The following is a 22,528-nucleotide window of genomic DNA, read 5'->3' as shown; positions in this document are numbered from 1 at the left end:
CACGTGAACCAGCCTCCTAGGAGCCCGTCCTCAGCTCGCCGCAACCCTGGGCTTCCGGGGGTCACGAGCCCCAGGACTCTTCAAAGCCCAGTGTTTTGAGGGTTCTCAGGAGCCCTAAAAGTTGGGGTGTCCGATGTGGGCTACAAACTCTTCACTCCGCAGGGGGAGCTCCAAGCTTTAGGGTCCCTGCTGATCGTGGGCTACCCCATCAGAGGTGGGATTATGAGGCTGTGTCTCAGAATTTCCTGCCGTACCGCTCCCCTCTCTCATCTGCCTGATGGCAAGGGGTCTCTCCCCCAGCTTGTAGTTTGTTTGTTTGTTTCCTGGAGCAAACCGGTCCACACGTGGCCGTCGATGTCTCATGTCTGCAGCGGGAGGTGAGTTCAGGAGCCCCTGGTCGCGGTCTGGAACAGAGCCTTGTCACTGTGGCTCTGGTTCGCGTTCCCTTGATGGCTAATGACACTGGGTGTCTTCACGTGCTTCTGGCTTTCTCACCTAACTTCTTCAGGAAGATATCTGTCCAGATCCTCTGTCCATCTGAACAGTTGGATCATTTGTATTATTGACTTGAAAGAGCTCTTTACATATTCTCGATCCAAATCCTTCATCAGATACATGACTTGCAAATATTTTCTGCAATTCTGTGGGCTGTCTTTTCACTTCCTTGATGGTGTCCTTTGAAGCACAAATTTTGTAATTTTGAGGAAGCCCATTTCCACTTTTTTTTTGGGTCCCTCGTGCTTTTGCTGTCATATCTAGGTAGTGTTTTCCTAACCCAAGGTCATGAGGATCTGTTTTCTTCTAAGAATTTTCTCAGTTGTAGCTAGTATCAAGGTCTATGATCCATTTTGGTGGTTTTTATTTTTATTTTTACTTTTTTAGATTTTATTTATTTATTTGACAGACAGAGAGAGAGAGAGAGAGAGATCGCAAAGTAGGCAGAGTGACAGGCAGAGGGGAAGGAGGAAGGAGGCTCCCCTCTGAGCAGAGAGCCCAACGCTGGGCTCAATCCCAGGACCCTGAGACCATGACCTGAGCTGAAGGCAGAGGCTTAACCCACTGAGGCACCCAGGTACCCTCTGATCCATTTTGAGTTAATTTTTGTGTCTGCTGTGGGAAAGTGGTCCATTCTTTGACATGTGGATGTCTACTCATCCCAGAACCATTTGTTCAAAATAATCTTTAAGGGGCGCCTGGGTGGCTCCGTTGGTGAAGCCTCTGCCTTCGGCTCAGGTCATGATCCCAGGGTCCTGGGGTCGAGTCCCGCGTTAGGACTCCTGGCTCAGCAGGGAGCCTGCTTCTCCCTCTGCCCCTCTCTCCCCCTTGTGCTCACTCCCTCAAATAAATAGATAGAATCTTTTAAAAAGGTCTTTTAAAAGACCCTTCCCAGACCTGCAGCCATGGGAATATCCCGGTGTCGGAGGAGTCCTCTGAACAGAGGCAGAGCCAGCACGAACGGACGTGTTGAGGCATCTGGAAAGGTCGAAATCCAAGGTGACGGGGGTCATGCGGGGAGCACAGTGGAAGGAAGGCTTGAGAAGGATTCCTAGTTTCCGTTCCCTCCCTTCCTCTCCGCGTCAGGAGTGTGTGGCCTTGGCTTCCCGCGTGACCATCTGTGGGCCCCGCTGCTCACCCTCGTGACTTACAGATCAAACCCTGTTGCTCCATCATCGGCCCAACTGGGAGCCTCGACCCAGAGGACAGCTGGATGGCACCTTGCGGTTCCCTTAGGCTGGCACCGCTCTCGTGACTCAGTTCAGGAGAAAATGGGAAGATGCCCACATGAGTGGAGCGCGGTCAGAAAACTCAGAAGCTCCCACCGGCCATCAGAGATTGATAAAGATGAATGTCTCTGGGGAAGCAGTGGGTGGATCCTTCTAGGCCCCGGGGAGGACTTCAGACTCCAGAATGGTGGTGCCTGTAGGACCCAGCATCCCGGAACTCTGCACTTTCATTCTGGGTTCGCTCCCCCGCGGTCCTGGGCTCCGTCCGTGTGTGGGGGCTGGCTGTGGAGCCCTCGCAGCCCCATGGCTGATCGTTATGTCGGGAAACACCCCATAAAGAGCTTCCTGGCTGTTCTGCCTCATTCCACACCCAGGCCGCGGTGGGACCGACTGCCGTGGACACTGCCGTCCCCAGGGCGATGGGCACGCTCCCGCTGGAGCTGCTGCCTGTGGCTGCCATCTCCCGTGGTAACGAGGGGAGATGTGTCCGGAGACATGTCCGTTAGCCCCTGCCCTCAGGGATGCATCCCCCCTTCCAGGGCTGCCCCACCTTGGGAGCAGGGACAGAAGAGCTGTGTTCTGAGTGCAGCCAAGGGCGCCGCACTGTACAGATGCTCTCAGCGGATCCCACAGAGACTCCTTTGAGGAGAAACCACTCCACCCAGGACGTCTTGCCCAAGAGCGGCCAGACCCCCAGCAGCCAAGGAAAGCTGTTTCAGTCTCGAGAACCATCTTCCGCCATGTGATCATCTCCGAGGGGACAGTAGCCACTTAGATCTTTAAACATAACCATCCGTTGCGTTCACAAGTGTGGAGCAGAAAGCGCTTATCGGGATTGTCAAATCGACCCCCTTGGCTTACAAAGGGGGAAACTGAGTCCAAACAATTAGGTGACAAGCCCAGGGTAATGCGGGATTTATTGCTGCTGGTCTCATACCCTCTACCCATTCTGTCCCACGGTGCATTTCGTCTAAGGGAATTGTTGTGCTCAGAGCTGTAGGGACTGCAGAGAATGAACGACACCTTGAGATAATCCCAGAGTGTGGATGAGGGCTGGATCCTCGTGGGCCTCCAGAAGTCGAAGGCCCACAAAACTTGTGCATTGTCTCTATTTGGGGAACTTTTCAGGGTCATGTAGTTGGGCTTTTTTTTTTTTTTTTTTCACATGCCCGATAGAAAACCGCCTCTTGGGTCCCGCCTTCGGTGGGGAGTAGTACATTTCCGTTCTTCCCTGCGCTAGCCGTCCAGGGAGCCCGCTCCCGCCTCGGCCAGGTCAGAGCAAAGTCTACACACGTATCCAAGAGTTTGGTGCTTGCCTGAGTTGACTCAGGCTGTCAGAGCCTCCGGCTGCTTCAGGGACAAGGTCCACGGCAGAGGGAAGGCACCAGCTGGCGGCCACACTGTCTTTGGTCAGAGGACGCAGAGCCATGAGGGGAAGGATCCTTGTGCTGCCTTGTGCTTGCCGCGGTGGCGGGGGGGCATGACCTGTCTGTACACCGGGAGGTCGCTGCTCCCACCGTCCTGACCAGAGGAGGCTGCACCCCGGCGTGCAGAGAGCAGAGTGGTCCAGTGGTTCTGCTGGCTCGTTCTGGGTAAAGTCTCTTACAGCCAACCCTGAAACCCTGAAAAAAAGCTTCCCTCTTCTGAACATGACACTAACGACTTTCAGGTAATCTGGACCAAAAAAAAAAAAAAAGAAAAGAAAAGAAAAGAAAAAGTCTCTGCTTCTTATGATTGTCCTGGCATCAACTGACTTTGCTTGCTGAGCTATTTCTACGTTTTGTTTGGGACAGGGAGCTTTAGAGAGAGGATGGGAAGGGGAAAAAAATAATGAAGAGTCAACACACTGTCTTTAAGTTTACTCACGTGACCCTTGAAATGCATGTAAAATGGCATTTTTGTTTCTGGTCTGATGGTAGAAGTCACCCAGGCTTGTTGTAGGAGACGCAGAACACACAGGGCAGGGGGAAGTAGGAGAGTAAGAATCCGTAGCCCCGTGACACAGACACGCCCTGCCAGCCGGTAAGAGCAGGACCCTGTCTGCGGACATCATCTCACTACTTGGAATAAGGCCTCATGCATAGGAAGTGCTTAATGAACATTCATTGAATGGATAATGTTACTATCTTGGTGTATTTATTTCCAGTCCTTTCCTTCTGCTATGTTGCATGATTATTGTGAAACTATTCATAGCATCTTTTTTCTTTTTTTACCTACCATGATAGTAGAGGCCTACGTATACTACAAAAATTCTCTATAAACACGACTTTTAAAGATGATTCGTGTTTGCATATTGCTCCTTCCCTTTTTTTTTTTTTTAAGGATTTCATTTATTCATTTGACAGACAGAGATCACAAGCAGGCAGAGAGGCAGGCAGAGAGAGAGAGGAGGAAGCAGGCTTCCCGCTGAGCAGAGAGCCCGATGCGGGGCTTGATCCCAGGACCCTGAGATCATGACCTGAGCCAAAGGCAGAGGCTTTAACCCACTGAGCCCCCCCAGGCGCTCCATGCCTCACTTCCGTATTTATCTTCATCTTATTAGAGATTCGGGGAAGGTCCCCATTTCCAAGGTACTTCTCAGGGAAGGCTGGGCTTTAGACAAGGAGACGTACTGGCTGTTTTACGAGGTTTCTCTATGTTCCGTGAACCCAAAAGAGCTACTGAGTTCACATGTCAGCATTTGCTTGCACGGTGTCTCTGGAAAGCGTGGGGAAGTGGGAATCATATCAGAGGATATGGCCTCAGGACTCTTGTAATTAAGAAATATCTTTTGACTCTTACAGTGCATGACGCGACTGATTCAAAGAACCAGTCATGATGCTAAATCCTAGAAATAGAGAGTTTCAAAGGTTCAAATGAACTGCGTCACATTCCAGAGAGTTCCTGAAGTCTCTCAGGGGAGTCTGGCAGAAGATGGCTCTGCTCAGGTTCACAGAGCACCACCTGCTGCTGAAAAGGAGAAGGAGCACGAGGGAGATGAGCGCTGGTTTTAAACCCTGACATGTACAAGAAATACAAGGAGAGTGAGATGCGGTTTCTGGCAGGATCCTCTTGGGTCAGAACTAGATACAACCATAGGCATAGAAAGGGGCTGGGAGTGGGCTATGCACTCCAGAGTACTTTCTAGTCATTCCTGCTCCTCTTAGACTTTCTACCAAAAAAGTCTATTTCTACCAAAATTCAAAGAATATATAGACTCATGGGGAGAAGTACATGTCAGGACAAGAGCCACGGGTGAGACCAGCCTCATTCTGGGACCCCTGAGAGCTTCCTGCATGAGCAGTGCAGGTGACTCAGGACTGAGGGCTGGGCTGACTCACCTGCGCTGGCCACACAGGAAGTGAGTGGGGCAAATGTCAGCAGACCCCTCCCCGCTCCCGCAGAACCCACCCACTCGCAGTGCCAGGGGCTGGGATGGAGGGCAGGTTGTTGGGTGCAAAGTGATAGGCCCCGGGAGATCCTCTCTCCACCCTTGGAAAGCAGCCAGGTGCTCAAGTCCCCCCCTGCCCACACACACACCCCTTGGAGCCAGAACATTAACCAGGTACTGACAAGGCTGGCTTCGAAGCAAGGTGGGCGTATCAGTTAGAAGATGGCAGCAGGTACCCCTACAGACCTCTCCCCGGAACATTTAAGTCCCAGGTAGCATTCGAGCCAACAACGGTTTCCAGGTCCAATGACAAATACCCAAAGATTCTACACTCAGCAGATAATTTAAGTGTGACAACCACAAAATAACGTTCTCAGACATGCAGATATCCAGAGATTTCCATCTGCTTAACTTCCTTGAGAAAAAACATGCACACACACACACAAGCATGCGTACGTACTCAGCGATGATGGTAGTGATGAGTGGAACCAACATAATTCAAGAATTAGGTCAAAATCATTGTGGGTAATAAAGTTATATAAAAACAGTTCTAGGGAGAGGAATAAAATAATTAATACCAGTATCCTCATTATTGACCTCTGTCCCTCTGTCCCTCTATCCTTCTATCTTCTGTCCCTAAAATCTCCAAGTTGTATGTTTTCTGTTTCATCGTTCATGAGTCCAAGTATAACTGTTCAACATATTGCCTTATAAACTCAGCACCGTGGGAGAGCGCTCCAAACTATTAGTCTAAAAAAGGCACAAGGAGAATGTGATCTGTATGGCAAGATAAAGAAGACGAAAAGAACCAAAACTTGAGAATGCTGGTTTTTAAGGCTTTGAATTAAATCTTCAGAGACAGAAATCAGCAAGATAATAAAATCATAATACTCTCAAGAATGCAAGGATGGTTCGATATTAAGAAACTATTCACGTAATGTTCATTCGACAGAGTTCCTAAGTGCCTCCTATGCACAGAACAGAGCAAGTGACCTGAGCTCTTCTCTCTAACGCGTCCCCCTGGCTTCCCGTCCAGGGAAGGTCTTCCCGCTGTTTGTCATCCTCTGTCATCGCCAACCCCTCGTCTTTGCTTGCTCGCTTGCTGGGGCCCTTCCTCTGCTAGAACAGCATTGCTCCACCATCGGTGCCCCGTCCGGCTCATTCATACCCCTTTCCCCAGCGCCTGACAAAGAATCAGACGTGTATTGGCTGACATGGTTATTCAACATCATCTCTTGCCTTAGATCCGTTTCTGTGCCAATATATCTATTCCTCAATTTTTATTAAATGGGCGACTCTACCCATAGCTTAGCCGATGATGGTGATTCTAAACCCCAGCCTGTATAGAGCCTATAATTTACCGGGGGACACAGAGAATCCAACCAGTACTTCCACCATCAGTGCCCAAACCGCCGCTGTCTACACATGTTTTTCTGTTCTATCCGACTTGCTGAATAAAAGGTGGGAACTGTTTTGCAGGAAGCTTCCACAACATCTTCCCGAGAAAAGTCTGGAAAAGTAGAAGCACAGAGTAGTACCTTCCTGCTTCCCAAAGCCTGTCACCAAAGGACTCGCAGCAATTCAACCAGTAAGTGCTTCGTGGACCTGTCCCCGGGATGGAGCCTCGCTGTTGCTGAGGACCGGGAACATCAGGGATGTGGGGGGATCTGGGGGAGGGCGGGTCTCAGCCAGCCCAGCTGGATTACACATGGCTGTGGTCTGCTGGAGGGTTCCCTCGGCAGCTCCACCTCGAGATGGACTCAGGTGCCATGTTGGGAAGAGCCGACATAGAGGATAAAAGGCAAGGGCTTTGCTCTAGCTCTGTCTTCTGATGTGCTCCTTGATTTTAGGAAGGCCACTGGCTTTCCCCGTCACCTCATCTGTCACCAGATGGGAGTGGAGGCTAGAGGATGTCAGGACTCTTGGTTGCTGTAAAGAGAAGAGCTCTACTCCAAAGTCAGGGAATTTGAAGAATGCAGAAAAGCACGATGAGATTAAAACCACACCACATGCTGATGTTAGAAATAACCCATGTTAACATTTTCCGTTCATCCCCTCCGATGCATCTATATGCCCACAGAGTGCACGTCTACACACGCGCACATGGCACGACTTCGTGTCCTTGGAAATTCTTCTGCAAGCACCATGCTCAGTGGGTCCCTTGTATTTCATTGTGTGACCACACCTAACCTCGTCAACCAACTCCCTACTGTCAGAGAGCTAATTTATTCTCGTTATTCTCAGTTTTTCATGAAGATAAGCAGCAGGGTTAAGGTCGTCCGTGAAATTTTGCTTACGTTTGTGATGATTTTCTTCGGGATGCATGAGGGGCCGTGGATGGAAGCATGGTTAGGAGTTCACACTTGTTTCCAGAACCAACGGTCCATGTGACCTTGGGTCAGTCCCTTTTATTCCATCTCTAAACCATGATTTCCCAAACTCATTTCCTATTTTGGGGCTGCTAGTTATTTTTTTTTTTTTATCATAAGTTTTTGCTTATTTTCCCCTTTAGAACAATTTCCTAGAAATGGAGTTTCAAAAGGTTAACTATGCCTTAGAGTTGATCCGTGCTGCCCAGTTTAAGAAGCAAAGACTCCAGTAACGTGTATGTGTACCTGCTTCTTCATTCATAGCCCACCATATGAGCATTTAACAATATCTATTTGCTGCAGATTTTTCTCTACTCCCCTCTTTCCTCACCTCTGCTTTCTTCTGGTCTGCTTCGCACCCAGGACCGACTACATAAGTTGTAGGGATCTGTGTGAAATGAAAGTGTGGGAACCTTGTTCAAATATAGAATGGGAGTTGGTGGGGCATTAAACCCAAGTCAAGGCCCCTTTGAGTGTGGGGCTCTGTGACTTCACAGGGCACATGTCCACACAGCCAGCCCTGCTTGCACCCTGAGCACCAAGCAGACCCTAGCCTCCTGGCCCCCCGCCCCCCCGGCCTCCTGGTCCCCTGGCTCTCTGCTTTTTCATGGAGCTCAATGAGAGAGGAGCGCCAGCAGGAGACTAGAGGGTGAAGGAGAAGCTGCTGGAGCGTGTCTTCCCGGTTCCCTTTGCCTCCGTGCTGTGGTCCTGGCAGACCTTGTCTGTCTGGGACCAGACACCAGGTCAGGGTGGCCCACCTTCCGTGGACCTAGCGCCCACCGGGCTCTGAGAAGATGGTCTTCTCCCCTTGCCCCTTCAGGCCCGAGATGGCACCAGCTTCCAGTTTTTGCCAGTTCCTGGGTACCCGGAGGGCTTTGCTCTTTTCCTAAACCCTGTCTACATTTTGCACATGGCCCTTCATTCATTCCTCTCAGGGGCCTTGCGGGCTCGCACCTGCCTGGTTCGCTGGCCCCGAAAACCAGCCTCTCCACACAGCTGAGCTTAAATGTTCCTCGTTTCTTCCTTTCCCTTTGGCAGAAGTTCCTCTTATTTTTTTATCCGGGTCATCAGTTTTAGCGTTAATTTATAAAGAGCCTCTCAGTTGTGTTAATATTTGGCTGTCTTTTGTGGGACGTACTTTCTACAGTTTACTATTTTCCCTTTAAGTCTTGTTTTAACAGAAAGATGAGAATATCTTTCTATAATCAAATGTATAGTTTTTTTTTTCCTTCCTAATAATGTTAACGTTTCTTCCACACCCAGAGAATGATGAAATATTTGGCCAAACTTCCTTCTAATTTGTAAACAATTTGCCTTTTTTTTTTTTTAAACAAGCCCGTTCTGTCCGTCACTAATGTTTGCTGTTTGGTGTGAAGCAAGACTAAACGTGTTTTGAAGCCGGGCCCAGCGCGGCTGGTCGGCGACCGGTCTCTGCCCGCCTCTCGTGGCCCTCTTCTTGTGCGTCTGTTTTATCCCGTGCAAACGATGTGCGGTTCCATCTCAAAAGCGAACAGGGCTGTCTCTTTAACGAGAGACGCTCAGGCCGTGGGTGTTGGTTTTACAGTGAATATTCGCTTCACTTTTCTGCATTCGCTCGCTGTGATTCCGGTCGCACGTGGCTCATTCCCCGCTTCTTGCTCTGTGTGTTTGCTTCCTTTCTGCAGTGATTCCAGAGCTGTGTCCGATTTTTATCCCCACGTCTGGTTTCCTTCATGGGATGTTAATTAACAAATCAGTTGGGTTTCATTAATTAAGGGATACCTGAGACTCGATTTTCCAAGTGCCACCCTCCACCCCGGAAAATGGCTTCCTGCGTCCCTCGTGTCTTCCCGTCTTTGTCCCCATCCCATAATTCAGCTTCACCGTAAAGTACAGACATGCCTTACTTCTGTGCCAGCCTCACGGTACAGTTTCCCTTTCAGAAGTTACTTGGGCCTTTGCACCCACTTTCACGACCACGTTTTCGATGAACTCCATCAGTGCGGTGTGTTTAACTGGTTTTGCCCCCCCCCCCCCCACACACAACTTGCGATGGTGACCTTGATCAATCTCCTTCTGGCTGGAGCACATCCACGAACCGTTTTCAGACCCGCGGTGCTTCGGGAACCGGCTCTGTCCGGACCCAGGGCCTGGGTCTGTGCTGATCCCAGCTCCGTACTGGGAGCGGGAACTGCCCTCGGGCTGCCTGGGGGCAGAGCCCTGAGCTTGCCCCTATGCTAGCCCGTGGCTTTGGGGTGGCTCCGAGGGTGTTCTCCCCGGACCTCTGCGTGCGGAGAGCACACATGACCTCTCCCTTTCCTCCCCTCGTGCTTCAGGTGTGAATCCCTACTGCACAGGAGAAATCGATTTCCCGATGATCAAGAAATCCGCGGCTTGTGCAGACAGACAGCCCTACTCCCTCTGCAGTAGCCGGAAGTCTCTGTCTCAGCAGCTGGACTGTCCAGCAGGCAGGGCTGTGGTAAGAACGGAGGGGGGAAGGGAGCGGGGAGGGGCCCGGACTCAGCAGTGGCTGAGATGGCGGGGGCTGGCTAGTGGGTGTGGGCAGCTCCAGGCAAAGGAAGAACCCCAGGGGGGCTGGTCACTGTTGAGCCTCCCCGCGTGCAGCTTCTGCCTCGTCTGCGCTGTCAGGAGCTGATGGGCAGTGAACGTGAGCGGAGCCTGGGGCCCGGCTATGCCCTCCTGCGCCCTGACTCGGCAGGTCGCCGATGAACTGGGCTGGGACAGGGGAGGGAACGCACACACAAGCATGCGGCCGGTAGCCGACGGCCCTGGGCTTGAAGTCAGACCTTCAGGACTCGGAAACCTTGGGCTCTTACCCCGTGCTACGGCAACGGGCTTTACACGCAGTGCCTGCAATTCGTAAGCTCAGAAATGAATGTGTAGCATTTGCCCTGTTTTACAGTGAAGAAGCAGGAGCTTGGCCAGGTCAGTAGCTGTCTGAGTTTACATGTCCTAGAACCCAAGGGACCGGGCAGACTTTGAGCCCAGCCCGCTCACTGCTCGCACCACGCGTCCTTCCCACTGCGGGCGTCAGCTGGCAGGTCGGGGGCTCAGCAGACATGAAACACGGTGTCCCCAGCCTCCTCCTGCTCCTGCCCGAAGCTGTGGGTAGTGCACGCCGAATGAGGCCACCACGACCACCCAGAAGCCCTGTCTGTAGCACCTAGTCCCTCTTTGTCTCCTCTCCAGCTCTGGAAAGACTACCTCATCCTTCAGACACCTGCCTAACACTACCTCTGCTGGGAGCACCCCTGACCTGCCAGCTGCGTGGGCCTTATACTTCTCCCAGTGCCCATCCTAGGCGCCTGTCCTCTTATAGCCCTCACCCCAGCAGAGCATGAGTGCTCTGAGGGCAGGCTCCATAGGCAAGTGATGCTTGATTCTCTCCGCACGGTACTCAGGACCCCGGTAGATGCCTGCAAGTCTCACTTTCCTCTTCCCTTCCCTTCGTGGACTTAGTATGTCTTTCATTTGCCAACTGGGGGCATCGAGGGTCCCAGGGTTAGGAAAAGATGACTTTCCAAGTGGCCGATGATTTTACGTAAGAGGAGTCGGGCACAGAATGGTGAGGTCACTTCCTCAAGGTCACCGGCTGAATTTGGGCGGAGCCATGAGAAGAGCCCAAGGCAGCGGGGGCTCGAGTCTCAGCCCTGACTGACAGTCCAGGCTCCACTGTCCCCTCCCCGAGTGGCTTCCTGCAGCACACAGGGGGTCTGTCTTTCGGGCACACTTTGCTTGTCGGGTGCAAGTCACCTGTGGGCCTGTCCTGGGATTTACGTTCTGCCTTTTTAAAATCTCCATGTGCCTTGCCCACCACCCACACTCGGCACAAGAAGGGCTCTCAGCACGTGTGTCTTGAATCAGACAGGGTCCGCTGAGGGCATTCTGGGCAGCTGGGGTCCCTGCCTCTGTCTGGGACTTTGGCCATAGGACCCATCACCCCAGGGCCATGTGGTCTGGGATCTGTTTTGCACCTGCCAACTGTACAGGTCTCGGGGGGCTCCCAGGTGCTGGTCTGCTGGGACACAGGACTACTCAGCAAGGCTGAAACCATGTAGACCATGAAACACAGCCCCTTTCCACCAGACTCCCACTGTGCCTCATTGACAACACGGGGGGGCCATGCCGTGGGCCCCCCGAGAGAGGGGCTCTGGCCCCCCCTGGCCTGTGAGGTGTGTGCTGCTGTCCCATCGGCTCACCCGCCCCACGCCGCTTCCCTCCTGCAGGGCACCTCGAGACCCACACGGTCGCTCAGCACAGCTCAGCTCGCGCAGCCCACGGGAGGCCTGCAGGCTTCTGTCATCTCCAACATCGTGCTGATGAAGGGCCAGGCCAAGGTAAGCAAGGGTCTTTGCCAACAGAAGCCGCTGGACGGAGACATGCTCCCAAGGAGCTGTCCTGTTCAGGGAAGGAAGGAGCCAGGGCTGGTGGTTCTGGCTGCTAGTGTGAGCGTCGCGATGTCCCCGCGCAGGTCACCACAGGGCGACTGTCGGCCAGCTTGCTCTTGGCATGGTGTTTTCTAGAAGTGAATTCCCCCTGATGATTACATTCAAATCCTTTCAGTTGTGTCTGTGTCCATTCAAGCTGCTGGAGGCGGCTTAGCCAGCACAGTGTCACCGCTGGGGAGGCTGGGCGTCTACGGCTAAGGTGTCTGTTGAGGACGGCTTTCCCGGTGGGTGGACAGGACCGTCTCGCTGTGTGGGCACAGGGCACGTGGCAAGGGTGACAGAGCGCTCTGGGGTCTCCTCCCTAAGGGCACTCATCCATTCGTGAGCCCCCCCACCCCATGACCTGGCCCCTCCTGAAGGCTCCAGCTGACACACGACGTTTGGGGAAGACGTTCGGTCCACGTGTCTCGACCCAGCTGACACACCCACCCTGAGTTCTGCCCACGACTGCGGAATCCCGAAAGGAGGGACAAGGCAGCGGTGGTGGGAACACCCCAAATGTTTCTTCGTGTTCCCTCCAGAACATTCTGGAGTAGACATGGGCAGTGGCTGCCAAGTTCACGGAGGAGCCCAAGGAGCCGAGATGCTTAAATAACGAAACAGTGTGTTTTGGGTTTTTGTTTGTTCGTTTGATCTACCTGCTGCAACGTCGCGTGTGGTGTGACAGGAGAGGTCCTTGCTGGCCGCTTCCTCTCTGGTCCGTCAGAAGGGGCCCCCTGCTCCCGGATCTTCTCTCCCTCCTCCCCATTCCCTCCTTCTCCACGGAGCTCAGCAGAGACACGAATGAGAAGACAGAAGCACCAAATGCCGACACCACGGCTCCTCTCGGCGCAAGGAGAAGCCCTCTCCTCGCTGACCTCGCTCCTAACAGTCCAGCTTTCTGAGTCGTAGATCCCAATGCTTCCTCCCCTCCCCCCGGACTGAGGCAGCGGTATTTTTAAAAATCGGTGGCTTTTAAGTCGTTTGCAGTGCTCAGAAGAAAGCAAAGGGCACCAAAGCTCATGCAGAGAGGGTCGACGGTGCTTTAACTGATCTCGTGTCTGAATGTTCGCTAGATCCCACGTGATCGCACATCCTGGGTCACGGGGCCAACAGAGCCGGCCTGCGGGGGCCGGGGCCGGGGCGAGGTGAGCTGTTGGGTGTAGGAAGCCTGGGTGCATAGCAGGGTTGCGAGTCCGACGCAAGCAGGACTTCCACCGCCCGTCTCGCACGACCGGTGCCGGAAGGAAGGCCCGTGGTGAAGACGGCAAGTAGGCGCGGGGAGAGCTGAGTGCGGGAGCAGGAAGCGGAGCTCGAAGGCTCCGTAAGGGCCGAGGTAGGGTCACCATCAAAGAGGGCCACAGCAGCTTCAGAAGGAAGGCCAGGCACTGTGCTCGGGCTGGGCAGGGATGCCTCCTCCGACGGCGGCCACAGCCCCGGGGTCCCCTCCCTTTCCAGTTGAGGACACTGAGGGTCTGAGGGCACAAGACTTGCTCAGGGTCTCTGGGTTAGTCAGCAGCCGCACTAAAACGACCCCAGACTCCCCAACTCCTGGGGGTCGTTGCCCCTGAGGTGCCGTGCTACCTCCTCCCCAGGGCGGGCCGACTCGGACTCCGAGACAATTATTTCAGGATGAAGCTGGGGCCCACGGAGGAGCCCCGAAGCCACACCTCCCTCTCATTTTTCCTGGCCCCGTGCCACCCTTGGATACCACTTGTCTCTCCTACCCTGGAACACAGTCACTGCCTGGTTCCCTACGACATCTGAATGGGCGCTGGGCCTGCCATCACTCTGGTACCCAGTGACACACAGGCTCAGCTCTGAGCAGCTGCTGGCCAAAGGGACACCGGCCCGGAGCCGCGAAGCTGTCACCACAGTGGCTGTCCCCGTGGGGTCCGTCCAGGAGCCACACTGTGAGCCACTGCCCACTGCCCCTGCAACCTGGACCCAAAGACCCAGCTGTCACCTGACTCGTGGCTTCACTCCATCATGCACGTTACCTGAGCACCTGCCAGAGGCCGGGCAGCGACCAGTCTGAGGCGCTCCCTGCCTTCAGGAAGCTGAGAGTCTAAAAGGGAGCCCATCGAGACCGCAGCCAAGCCCTCCTGGGAAGCGGGGAGCTCCTCGGTCCTCCACAAACCGAGCCAGAATCTGTGAATTTCCTTGGCTGCTCTCTGGGTCTGCCGTGTGGTTCTCCGGCTCACGGGCGGGTCTGCAGGGGGAGCTGGGGGCTCCCTCCTCGCTCTGACATGCACACGGCACTCACACCTTTCCCTTGCTCCTCCGCCTCTGGCCTTGTCTCTGCAGCCTCCCGGCTGCTCCTGCTTTTGGGGCTGTCTCCTGAGCCCCCTGAGCTCCCACCAGAGCCGCCGGCCAGTGCTGTGAGCTCCTGGGGCGTTTGTCAGCTCATGACCCAGTAGAGGGGGCTCAAGGTCGCAGTGATGTCCTTGGGAAGGGAGGCTGGGATGCAAAAACAGAAGGGAAGTGACCAGCTCTTGGCGGGAGAACGGGGGCTTCCTCCGGTGCAAGCTGCTGTAATTGCTCCCACAGGCTTTTGTTGCTTGGCATCTCCTGAATGTCCAAGCCCAGGCCTGTAGTTAGGTCACGAGCATCATTTCCCATGGGGCTGACCCGGGGCTCGGAGACAGACTTGCCGGAAAGAGTGGCCGAGCCAGGGCTCGGCGTCGTGTGGGGGTCTCGGGCCATATCCCTGGTTCTGGGTCAGGACATCAGACCCGCAGGAGAGCCCGGTGTGGCCCGGAAGTCCTGGTTTTCCCCAAGTCCGGGGGTCTGTGAGGCCAAGGGCACCTGTCTCCTCCCGGGTGCCTTGGCTCAGGGTTGGGGCAGGCCCTCAGGGAACATCAGCCCAGGGAATAGCGCGGACCCCACTCCTGACGCGCACTCTCCTCTTCTCTCCCCAGGGCCTGGGCTTCAGCATCGTTGGGGGAAAGGATAGCATTTATGGCCCCATTGGAATTTATGTCAAAACCATCTTTCCGGGGGGAGCAGCGGCGGCCGACGGAAGGCTGCAGGAAGGTAGATCTCCTGTGTCTCACTGGCTGAGGTTTGAGGATTCAGACAGACTCGCGAGGCCATAGGAGAGAGTGGAAAGCAAAATGCCTCTGCAGCCTTCAGAATCCGGCTTGCATGCGTCCTGGGGTCCACAGCCCCTGGCCCCGCCCATGCCGTGGCGACAGGCACTTTGCTGGGTGTGTTTGCCCTCAGTCCGGGTCCTGCAGCCAGCCTGGAACAGAGACCCGAGCTGTCTGGTTCCCTTCCCTTCCTTTCCAAAGGCCCCTCTCTGTTGCTGGTGCCCCTGCCACCCCCTTCCTTCCGTCCTGCCCTCCCTGACCACAACCACAGGGAAACCAGGCCTTGTGCTTCTGATGTGTCTGAGAAACACTCTCTGAGAGCCGATGGTGCTCCCGGCTCTAGGAGTAGAGGTCATGACTGCATATGATCTCTCTTCTTCGGAGCTCACAGTCCACCGGCTCTTGGGGCCGGGAGAAACCCCTGCACCCTGAGGGTAAGGGGCCTGGGGAGCAGAGCTACCTCCTGAGGGCCCTTCCCGTCTTCTTGTCCTGGAGGGCCCAGGTTTTCTCCCCACCCCAACACCTCCCCAAAGTAAGTTTTGGAACATTGGACAACAGTCTTGGCCTGAGGACACCCACAAATTTCAACCAGGAGCAAAAATTCAAGGGGGCAGGCACCCCCTGAGCCGAGGGCAGCCCCTGCTGGCCAGACACTGGGTTACACACGGGATGCTTGGGAGAAGCGATGTCACAGCTGTCCCCACCCTTCTCCGCCAGGCCAGTCTCTAGGCTGTGCTGGGAGCCTGACCCACTTTAAGAACCTCACTTGTTCAGCCTCCTGTCTTCATACTGTTCCCAACTGAAGAATAGTTTTCCTGCTTCTAAATGGCTGGGAAAAAAGTCAAAGGAATTTACAATTCTTTTGTGGCAAGTGAAAACTGCATGATATTCAAATTTCAGGATCCCCAGAAAAGCTGTAGGAGGCTACAGCCGTGGGCACGGCTGTCTCGCTCACCTGTGGTCTAAAGCCTGGGCTTGTGACCACAGTCTTGTGTCGCTGAGACGGAGGGCCCGTGGCCAGCAAAGCCCACCATGTTTGCTCTCTGGCCCTTCATAGGACAAATTTGTTGATAGCAGGATTATGCAAGATAACGCATTCAGACTTTATTGAGGGAGCAAGGGGGAGTCTTTGAAGGTTGTTATAATTTGGGAGGGACCGGCTGTGCCCAGGGTTCTTAGGGGACTCGGGAAGCAGGGTGTGTGGGATGCAGCCGGCTGGCCAGAGAGCAGAGGGGGGCAAGCCCGCAGAGAGGACGTTGAAAGAGCGGGGCTCCAGCTCGGCTCTCAAGGCTTCTCTTGGGGAGGAGGAAGGAGCAGAGGAGACAGCCTCCCCGAGGTGGGTGTGAAGGGAGGTCAGAGAGAATGCTCGGGTTTTAGGAGACTTACCTGGAGCAGGACCAGGTGATAGAGGAGGAGGCCAAGGACGGCCAAGGAGGATGCCGGGGTTTGCACCCTGGCGTGTGGTGGTGGTGGTGGGGGGGTGGCGGGGGGGCGGGGGGGCGTGCGGGGCAGCCACGCAGGCACCACTCGGTGGGGCTGTGCTGCAGGTGGCGGAGCCAGGTCCAGCCCTGGGAGGGAGCAGGGTCCAGTGTAGATCTGGGGTGTCTGCCCACCTGGAAATACTCGAGTTATAGGGCAGGTGAAGGAGGTGGGGAAGGGAGGGGAAGAGGAGGGCAGAGGCACGGCTCTAGGGGAATCACCTAAAGTAAAGACGAGAATCTGTGAGACGAAGGGAGGAAAGCGGAATCAGAATCTTTCGGTGTTTTATAAACTTTTGTGCTCTCCCGGGTTTAAATGAAGGCGGAGGAGGAGTTGAGCGGCAAGAAAAAGGGTACCGTGCTCTGTTTTCTTTCCAGAATGCAAGCGGTTTGAGGCAAGCTTCTCAATCCCCCCTTGAGTATTTGTCTCACTTCGTGAATACCGACCCTAAACATTCAGTGGGAAAGACACCGAGTCTTCCCACAGCCCCTGATTCTAGCCCCAAATGACTGACCAGATCCCCTGTTGTATCTCTTTCAAAGTCAAGTTTCAGAACCTACCCTTGAGCCCATGAGGTACATCCAACTGCAACAAAACTTTGGTGCACAGATCAAGGCTCACGATGTTTTATTTGCATAACTCTCATTACACAAACGATTGTGTAAGATGATTTGGCAAGACAGAGTTTAATCACTTCCCACCAGATACGGCCACAGAAGCGCTGGGACTCTCCAAAGAGCCCAGAGTTGGGCTATGTAGTTCTGTTAGGGCTGACAGAAGTTCAGTCCATTCTGTTATGAAGATTGGTCATAGAGTGGCCGTTTCTCAAGAAGTGAAGAAAGGCGGCCCCATGTCCACTGCCGTGTTGTTTATAACAGCCAAGATAGGGAAGCAGCCCAGGTGTCCATGGATGAACGAATGGGTCAAACTATGGCGTGTGTGTGTGTGCACGCGCATAATGGACTATTGCTCAGTCATACAATAAGAATGCGATCGTGCCAGCTGTGACGACATGGATGGAACTGGAGGGCATTATTATAAGTGAAATAAGTCAGACAGAGAAAGACAAACACCGTAGGATTTCACTCGTAGGCAGAACCCAAACTACACACCAGTGGGCAAACCCACGAACACCTACAACAGAAAGAGAAACGGACGTGAGCGCAGAGGACAAGCTGGGGCTGCCCGGGGAGGAGGGGGAGCGAAGTAAGTGATGGGGTACACTAGGTCAAGAGGGAAGAAGTTCTGGTGATGAAATAAAGAAGTCACGGGGGTGAAAAATGCAGCATCGGGAACGCGGTCAACGATGTCGGGATGACTCTGGGTGGCACGGATGGCGACCACACTTTCCTCGGTGAGCATTTCGTCACATCCATAGTTGTTGAGTCGTCATGCTGCAGACCTAAAACTAGTGTGTCAACTGTCCTTCGACATGAAGATGTAAGTAGAGGAAGGCGTTAGCGGCTGGTACACCCAGAGCGTCGATCAGGCTCACCTCTTTGTCATCAATCCAACAGCCTCTTGTCCATGGCGGAAAAAAAGAATGGTCGTTTCTGAAATACGTTCTTTGTCTCTTCTTCCTTCGGACACATTAGTTATATTTTGATTATTTTTTTAAATTTGTCCGTTTCTGCTCCGCTTGGACTCTCTGAAGTACAAGGATGGGTTCTTCCATTTTTGTTCACATTCTGGCAGCTTCTCTGATGACGCTGATTTGAATCCTCTGCCTCGCCCACTTCTGCCCTTTATTTCTGACACAAGGATGTGTTGGATAAAGTACCTCATTTAAACTTTGAATTGAAGTACGGCAGATGTAGGAGTTGATGATACAGTGGCCTGTGGAGCTGAAGCCCACAGGACCAGGATTTACCTGCCCACACAGCACAGGAGACGCAGATTTGGTCCCCGGGAACCTCAGAGAACTTGCTTGAAGCCTTGATACCAAAGAGTTCCCCTGTGAGAGGCCATCGGGACCCAGAGAAGCAGAGAGGAAGCTTCACTTTGCCCGTGGCTCTTGGGCGCGAGGAAAGACTTCTCCTCACATGCAAAGGAAGACCCACATTTGCATCCCTACTGGGTGCAGGACACCCCAAGCTGAGAACCTAACCTCAGTGCTAGTCCTGGAGGAGGGAAAGCCTCGGGCTGCCCCCGTAGATCAAGGAAAGGCTCCCACCCAGCAGCGGGGGGTGTAGGGGAATCCCGGAGAAAAATGGGCCACAGAAAAATGAGTTTGACACAGAGACCCCGCAGGAGGTGGGAACCATTGCTGATTAATGAGTGTCGGTGGAAATAACTAACAGGAAGATAAGCCCTCAAAAACCCAAGATCATGGAACCATCTAAGACACTATAGAACTACCACTTTTAACTATGCATTTTTAATTAAGTTTTTAAATTTTAATTCCAGTCTGTTAATGTAGAGCTTTGCAATCGCTTCAGGTGTGCAATAGAGAAATTCAGCACCTCCTGACATCACCGGTGTCCGTCACTCCTTCATCCCCATCACCTCGTCCCCCATCCCCCAGCCACTTCCCCGCTGGGGTCCAACACTGTGTCCCCGAGGGTTCCGAGTCTGTCTCTTGGTTCGTCTCTTTTTCTCTTTGTTTGCTTTGTTTCCTAAACGTCCCACACAAGTGGAGTCATATGGTGTTTGTCTCTCTCGGACGTACTTATTTCACTTAGCAGAATACTGTCTAGTTTCATGCGTGTTGTTGCAAAAGGCAGGATTTCATTCTGTTTCTGGCTGAGTAATAGTCCATTGGGTGTGTGTACGCCACGTCATCTTTACCTGTTCGTCAGTCCGTGGACGCTCGGGCCACCTCCAGAATCTGGCTCTTGTAGATAACCATGTGACTGGACATAGAGGTTCGTGTATCCCTTTGCATTAGTATCTTCGTAGTTTTAGAATTGCTGTGTCTAAAGACATCGTTGAGAAGGTACAAGAGGGAACGTGAACGCCCAAGACAGAAAAGAACACGGTGGGGGGAGAAATAACTTGTAGGGAACAAAAGGCAAGTCATGGAAACAGGAAAGTCCGTGACTGGCTCAAACCCAGATGACACGTGGCTGGAAGGAGAACTGGGGAGCTGGGCATGACCCGGTGGGCTGCCCGGAGCTGTGGGGGACGGGGCAAGCGTCTGGGAGACATGGAGGGTGAGCGGGACCAAAGGGAGGACAAGTTCTAGACAGGAAGGTCAGTGAGGAAGAGGTGAGGCGAGCTGTGTTGACACAGTGGCTAAGCACTTCCCAGAGTCATTTTAAGGTGCACGACTTCGTGCGGGGCAGCACGCTGGGACTCATGGCGGAGCTTCAGACCGTCCCAGACCATGGCAAGAGCGTCTTTCAAACAACCAGAGGGAAGGGCATAACTGGGGGGGCGGCCGGCAGCAGAAAGCCGGAGTGGAGGGTCCGCGCCCGTGGCCCGGTCCGTGATAGTTAGCGGAGGACGCGGGAGATAAAGGCGGCAGGGCCCTGAGAGAGGCGGGCGCAGGAGGTGGGAGCCAAGCGCTGTGGTGAGAAAACGGGGGCAGGAGGCTTGGAGCGCAGACCCCGCTATGGGAAAGGCATCAGGGAATGAGCTGTGGGAGCGTGTGGCCTGAGGGTCGGGGAGGCAGGAGGGCAGGGGCTGAACCCCAGTGGGCAGGAGAGGTCAGGTCAGGCCTTGTGGGTCGGCCGGGGACCCTCGATCTGCTCTCAGAAGAGGGGAGGGACCTTGGAAGGCCGGTCACTGCTGCCCACCTGCCCCCCAGGGGGAGAACCCCGGGCCGGGAAGCCGTCCTCCCAGACTGTGTGCATGGATGTCCTCTCACTGGGTCACACTCCTCTCTGCTGTGATCTCTCCTTCTCCTGACAGGGGATGAAATTCTGGAACTCAATGGCGAATCGATGGCTGGGCTCACACATCAGGATGCTTTGCAGAAGTTCAAGGTGACCGCTTGCTATCCGTCCGCGGCCGGACTCCAGGGCTTCGGGCATAGGAACCAAGCACGACCGTCCTCTGCTCAAACCTGCAAATTCGAACTGTGGGATCCTTGACGTGGGGCGTCCCGCTGAGGCTGGTCTGGGCCCAGTGTTAAAAAAGGACCCTGCTCGGAAAATACAAGTGTGATCCGTGTTGCGGTCAGGAGGTTTCCGCTATTTAAGATTAGCAGACGGTTTCAAAACACTCACTGTGCTTATGGTGACGTATGTACAGATCTGCTCGTAGTCTTTAAGGCCACCAGGTGATTTTAAGTCCCCGTGTAATGAGCTCAGTTCAAGACTCAGTCCGTTTAGCTCATCTGTGTACGCACGCGTGCGGGTTACACGCGTGATGTGTCATAGCTGTTTGGCTACGCGCAGATGGATGTAGATTGTAGCAAATATGCAGACACGGGCACGCACGCATGTGCTCACATACACACACCTGCACACGCGTGCACACACGTGGGCACACACGGCGACAGGCCCGTGCACACGTGCGGGCACACACAATCACATACGCAGCTGCTGAACGCTGCAGACACTCTCTCTTCCTTTCAGCAAGCCAAAAAGGGGCTCCTGACCCTCACGGTGAGAACACGCCTGACGGCCCCCCACTCGCTGAGCAGCCACCTGTCCCCGCCGCTGTGCCGCTCCCTGAGCTCCAGCACCTGCGCCAGCAAGGACGGCAGCTCCTTCGGCTTGGAAAGCCCGGCCGCCCCTGCCAGCACGGCCAAGGCCAACTACAGGGTCATGGTGGAGGTCTCTCTGCAGAAAGGTAGGGGGGCAGTGCCTCTTCCTCCCCTCTCTTCCTTCACCTTCCTGCCTGGGTCTCCTGCCACCCAGGGGTCCCCGGCGCTTCCCTCCTCTGGAGTCAGTCCGAGGACAGGGCGGGGTGAGGTCGGCGAGCAGATCGCCGCCACTGCTCTGTGTGTCAGCTGAAGCCCAGGACACACCAGACACCTTCCATCCAGGGGTTCTGTGCCCGCGGGGAAAATAGGACGGAGCAAGGCAAGCCCCGGGCGCACCGAGAGCAGGGCTGGGGTCGCGACAGCAGCTCAGACACTGCAAAGTCCGGGGCAGGCACTTCCCCGTGGACACCTGCGCTCCAACCCGTGGCAGGAGAACCGAGGTCCTCTGGAGCTCGGTCACGAGCCCCCGTGCTGTCTCGGCTCTCCCTGGCAGAGGCCGGCGTTGGTCTGGGGATCGGCCTGTGCAGCGTGCCCTACTTCCAGTGCATCTCCGGCATCTTCGTCCACACGCTCTCTCCGGGATCGGTGGCACATTTGGATGGACGGCTCCGGTAGGTCCTTATTTCTGTTTTCAGAAAGGAAAAAACAAAACAAAACAAAACACCCTGATTTACAGCAGAGGGAAGGAATTCCTTAGAAGGCCAGGAGGTTCGTTTGGAGATGGGGTATTTAGAATGAACCCAGCGTGGCTTGAAGCCTCCGTCTTCAGACTGTGGCCCCTGGACCGCCGGCATTGAAATCACTTGGGGGTTCGGTAGAAATGCAGACTCTCGGGCTCCTCTCTAGACCTCCTACGATGGAATCCACAACTTAGCCAGATCCTCAGGGATCTGTGGGCACGTGGCAGTTCAAGAGGCATCACCTCGGGGAACTCCAGTCGGAAACGGAAAACATGAACTGACCACACTTTAGTTCCGATGGAGCTGACCCAGAATTTACAGTGACATCGTAGGGACTCCGGTGCGGTCTGCCTGTGGACCCTGTGTGCATAAGGAGGCTTATCAAGTCAATCAGTTTCTGGATGGGAGAAACAAAATCTTTGCAGGCACCGCAGACATATCTCAGGGCAAAGTACTTGTGAAAGGAGCCCTGAATCTACATTTCCTTTCTGTAAGTGATTGGGTTCGGTGACATTCATCCCAGTCTAACTGGTTACGATATTTGTGGCTCAGGTGTCTTCTCTCCTCTGTCTTCCCCCCGGGTTTGAGGTTTGCTACAACAGGAAGGCTTTGCCATATTTTCCAAGATTTTCTTTCCTACGATTGCTGTGGAGGCAAAAGGGCCAGCCAGGCTCGGGCTGTGTCTTGATGGTGCTTGACTTAGAGGCGGGCTTGCCATCATGTGTAGGGCGGTGAC

The 22,528-nt window shown here is 54.2% G+C and overlaps 1 protein-coding gene across 1 annotated transcript in view; it reads left to right on the top strand.

Moving 5' to 3' along the window:
• The window catches only part of IL16 (interleukin 16), a 71,375-nt gene that overhangs the window by 26,139 nt on the left and 22,708 nt on the right, over nucleotides 1-22,528 (top strand). The window contains exons 2-8 of the mRNA XM_032836771.1: nucleotides 6,574-6,682; nucleotides 9,779-9,921; nucleotides 11,690-11,800; nucleotides 14,812-14,926; nucleotides 20,314-20,387; nucleotides 20,982-21,198; nucleotides 21,606-21,723. Coding sequence (XP_032692662.1) covers nucleotides 6,574-6,682; nucleotides 9,779-9,921; nucleotides 11,690-11,800; nucleotides 14,812-14,926; nucleotides 20,314-20,387; nucleotides 20,982-21,198; nucleotides 21,606-21,723 — 887 coding nt within the window. The remainder of the gene's footprint in view (nucleotides 1-6,573; nucleotides 6,683-9,778; nucleotides 9,922-11,689; nucleotides 11,801-14,811; nucleotides 14,927-20,313; nucleotides 20,388-20,981; nucleotides 21,199-21,605; nucleotides 21,724-22,528) is intronic.

The sequence above is a fragment of the Lontra canadensis genome, unplaced genomic scaffold, assembly GCF_010015895.1.
Source record: "Lontra canadensis isolate GAN:19392208 unplaced genomic scaffold, GSC_riverotter_1.0 scaffold94, whole genome shotgun sequence".
Taxonomy (NCBI): Eukaryota; Metazoa; Chordata; class Mammalia; order Carnivora; family Mustelidae; genus Lontra; species Lontra canadensis.
The sequence above is the reverse complement of the archived record's forward strand: the minus strand, read 5'-3'. Positions and strand labels throughout refer to the sequence as shown.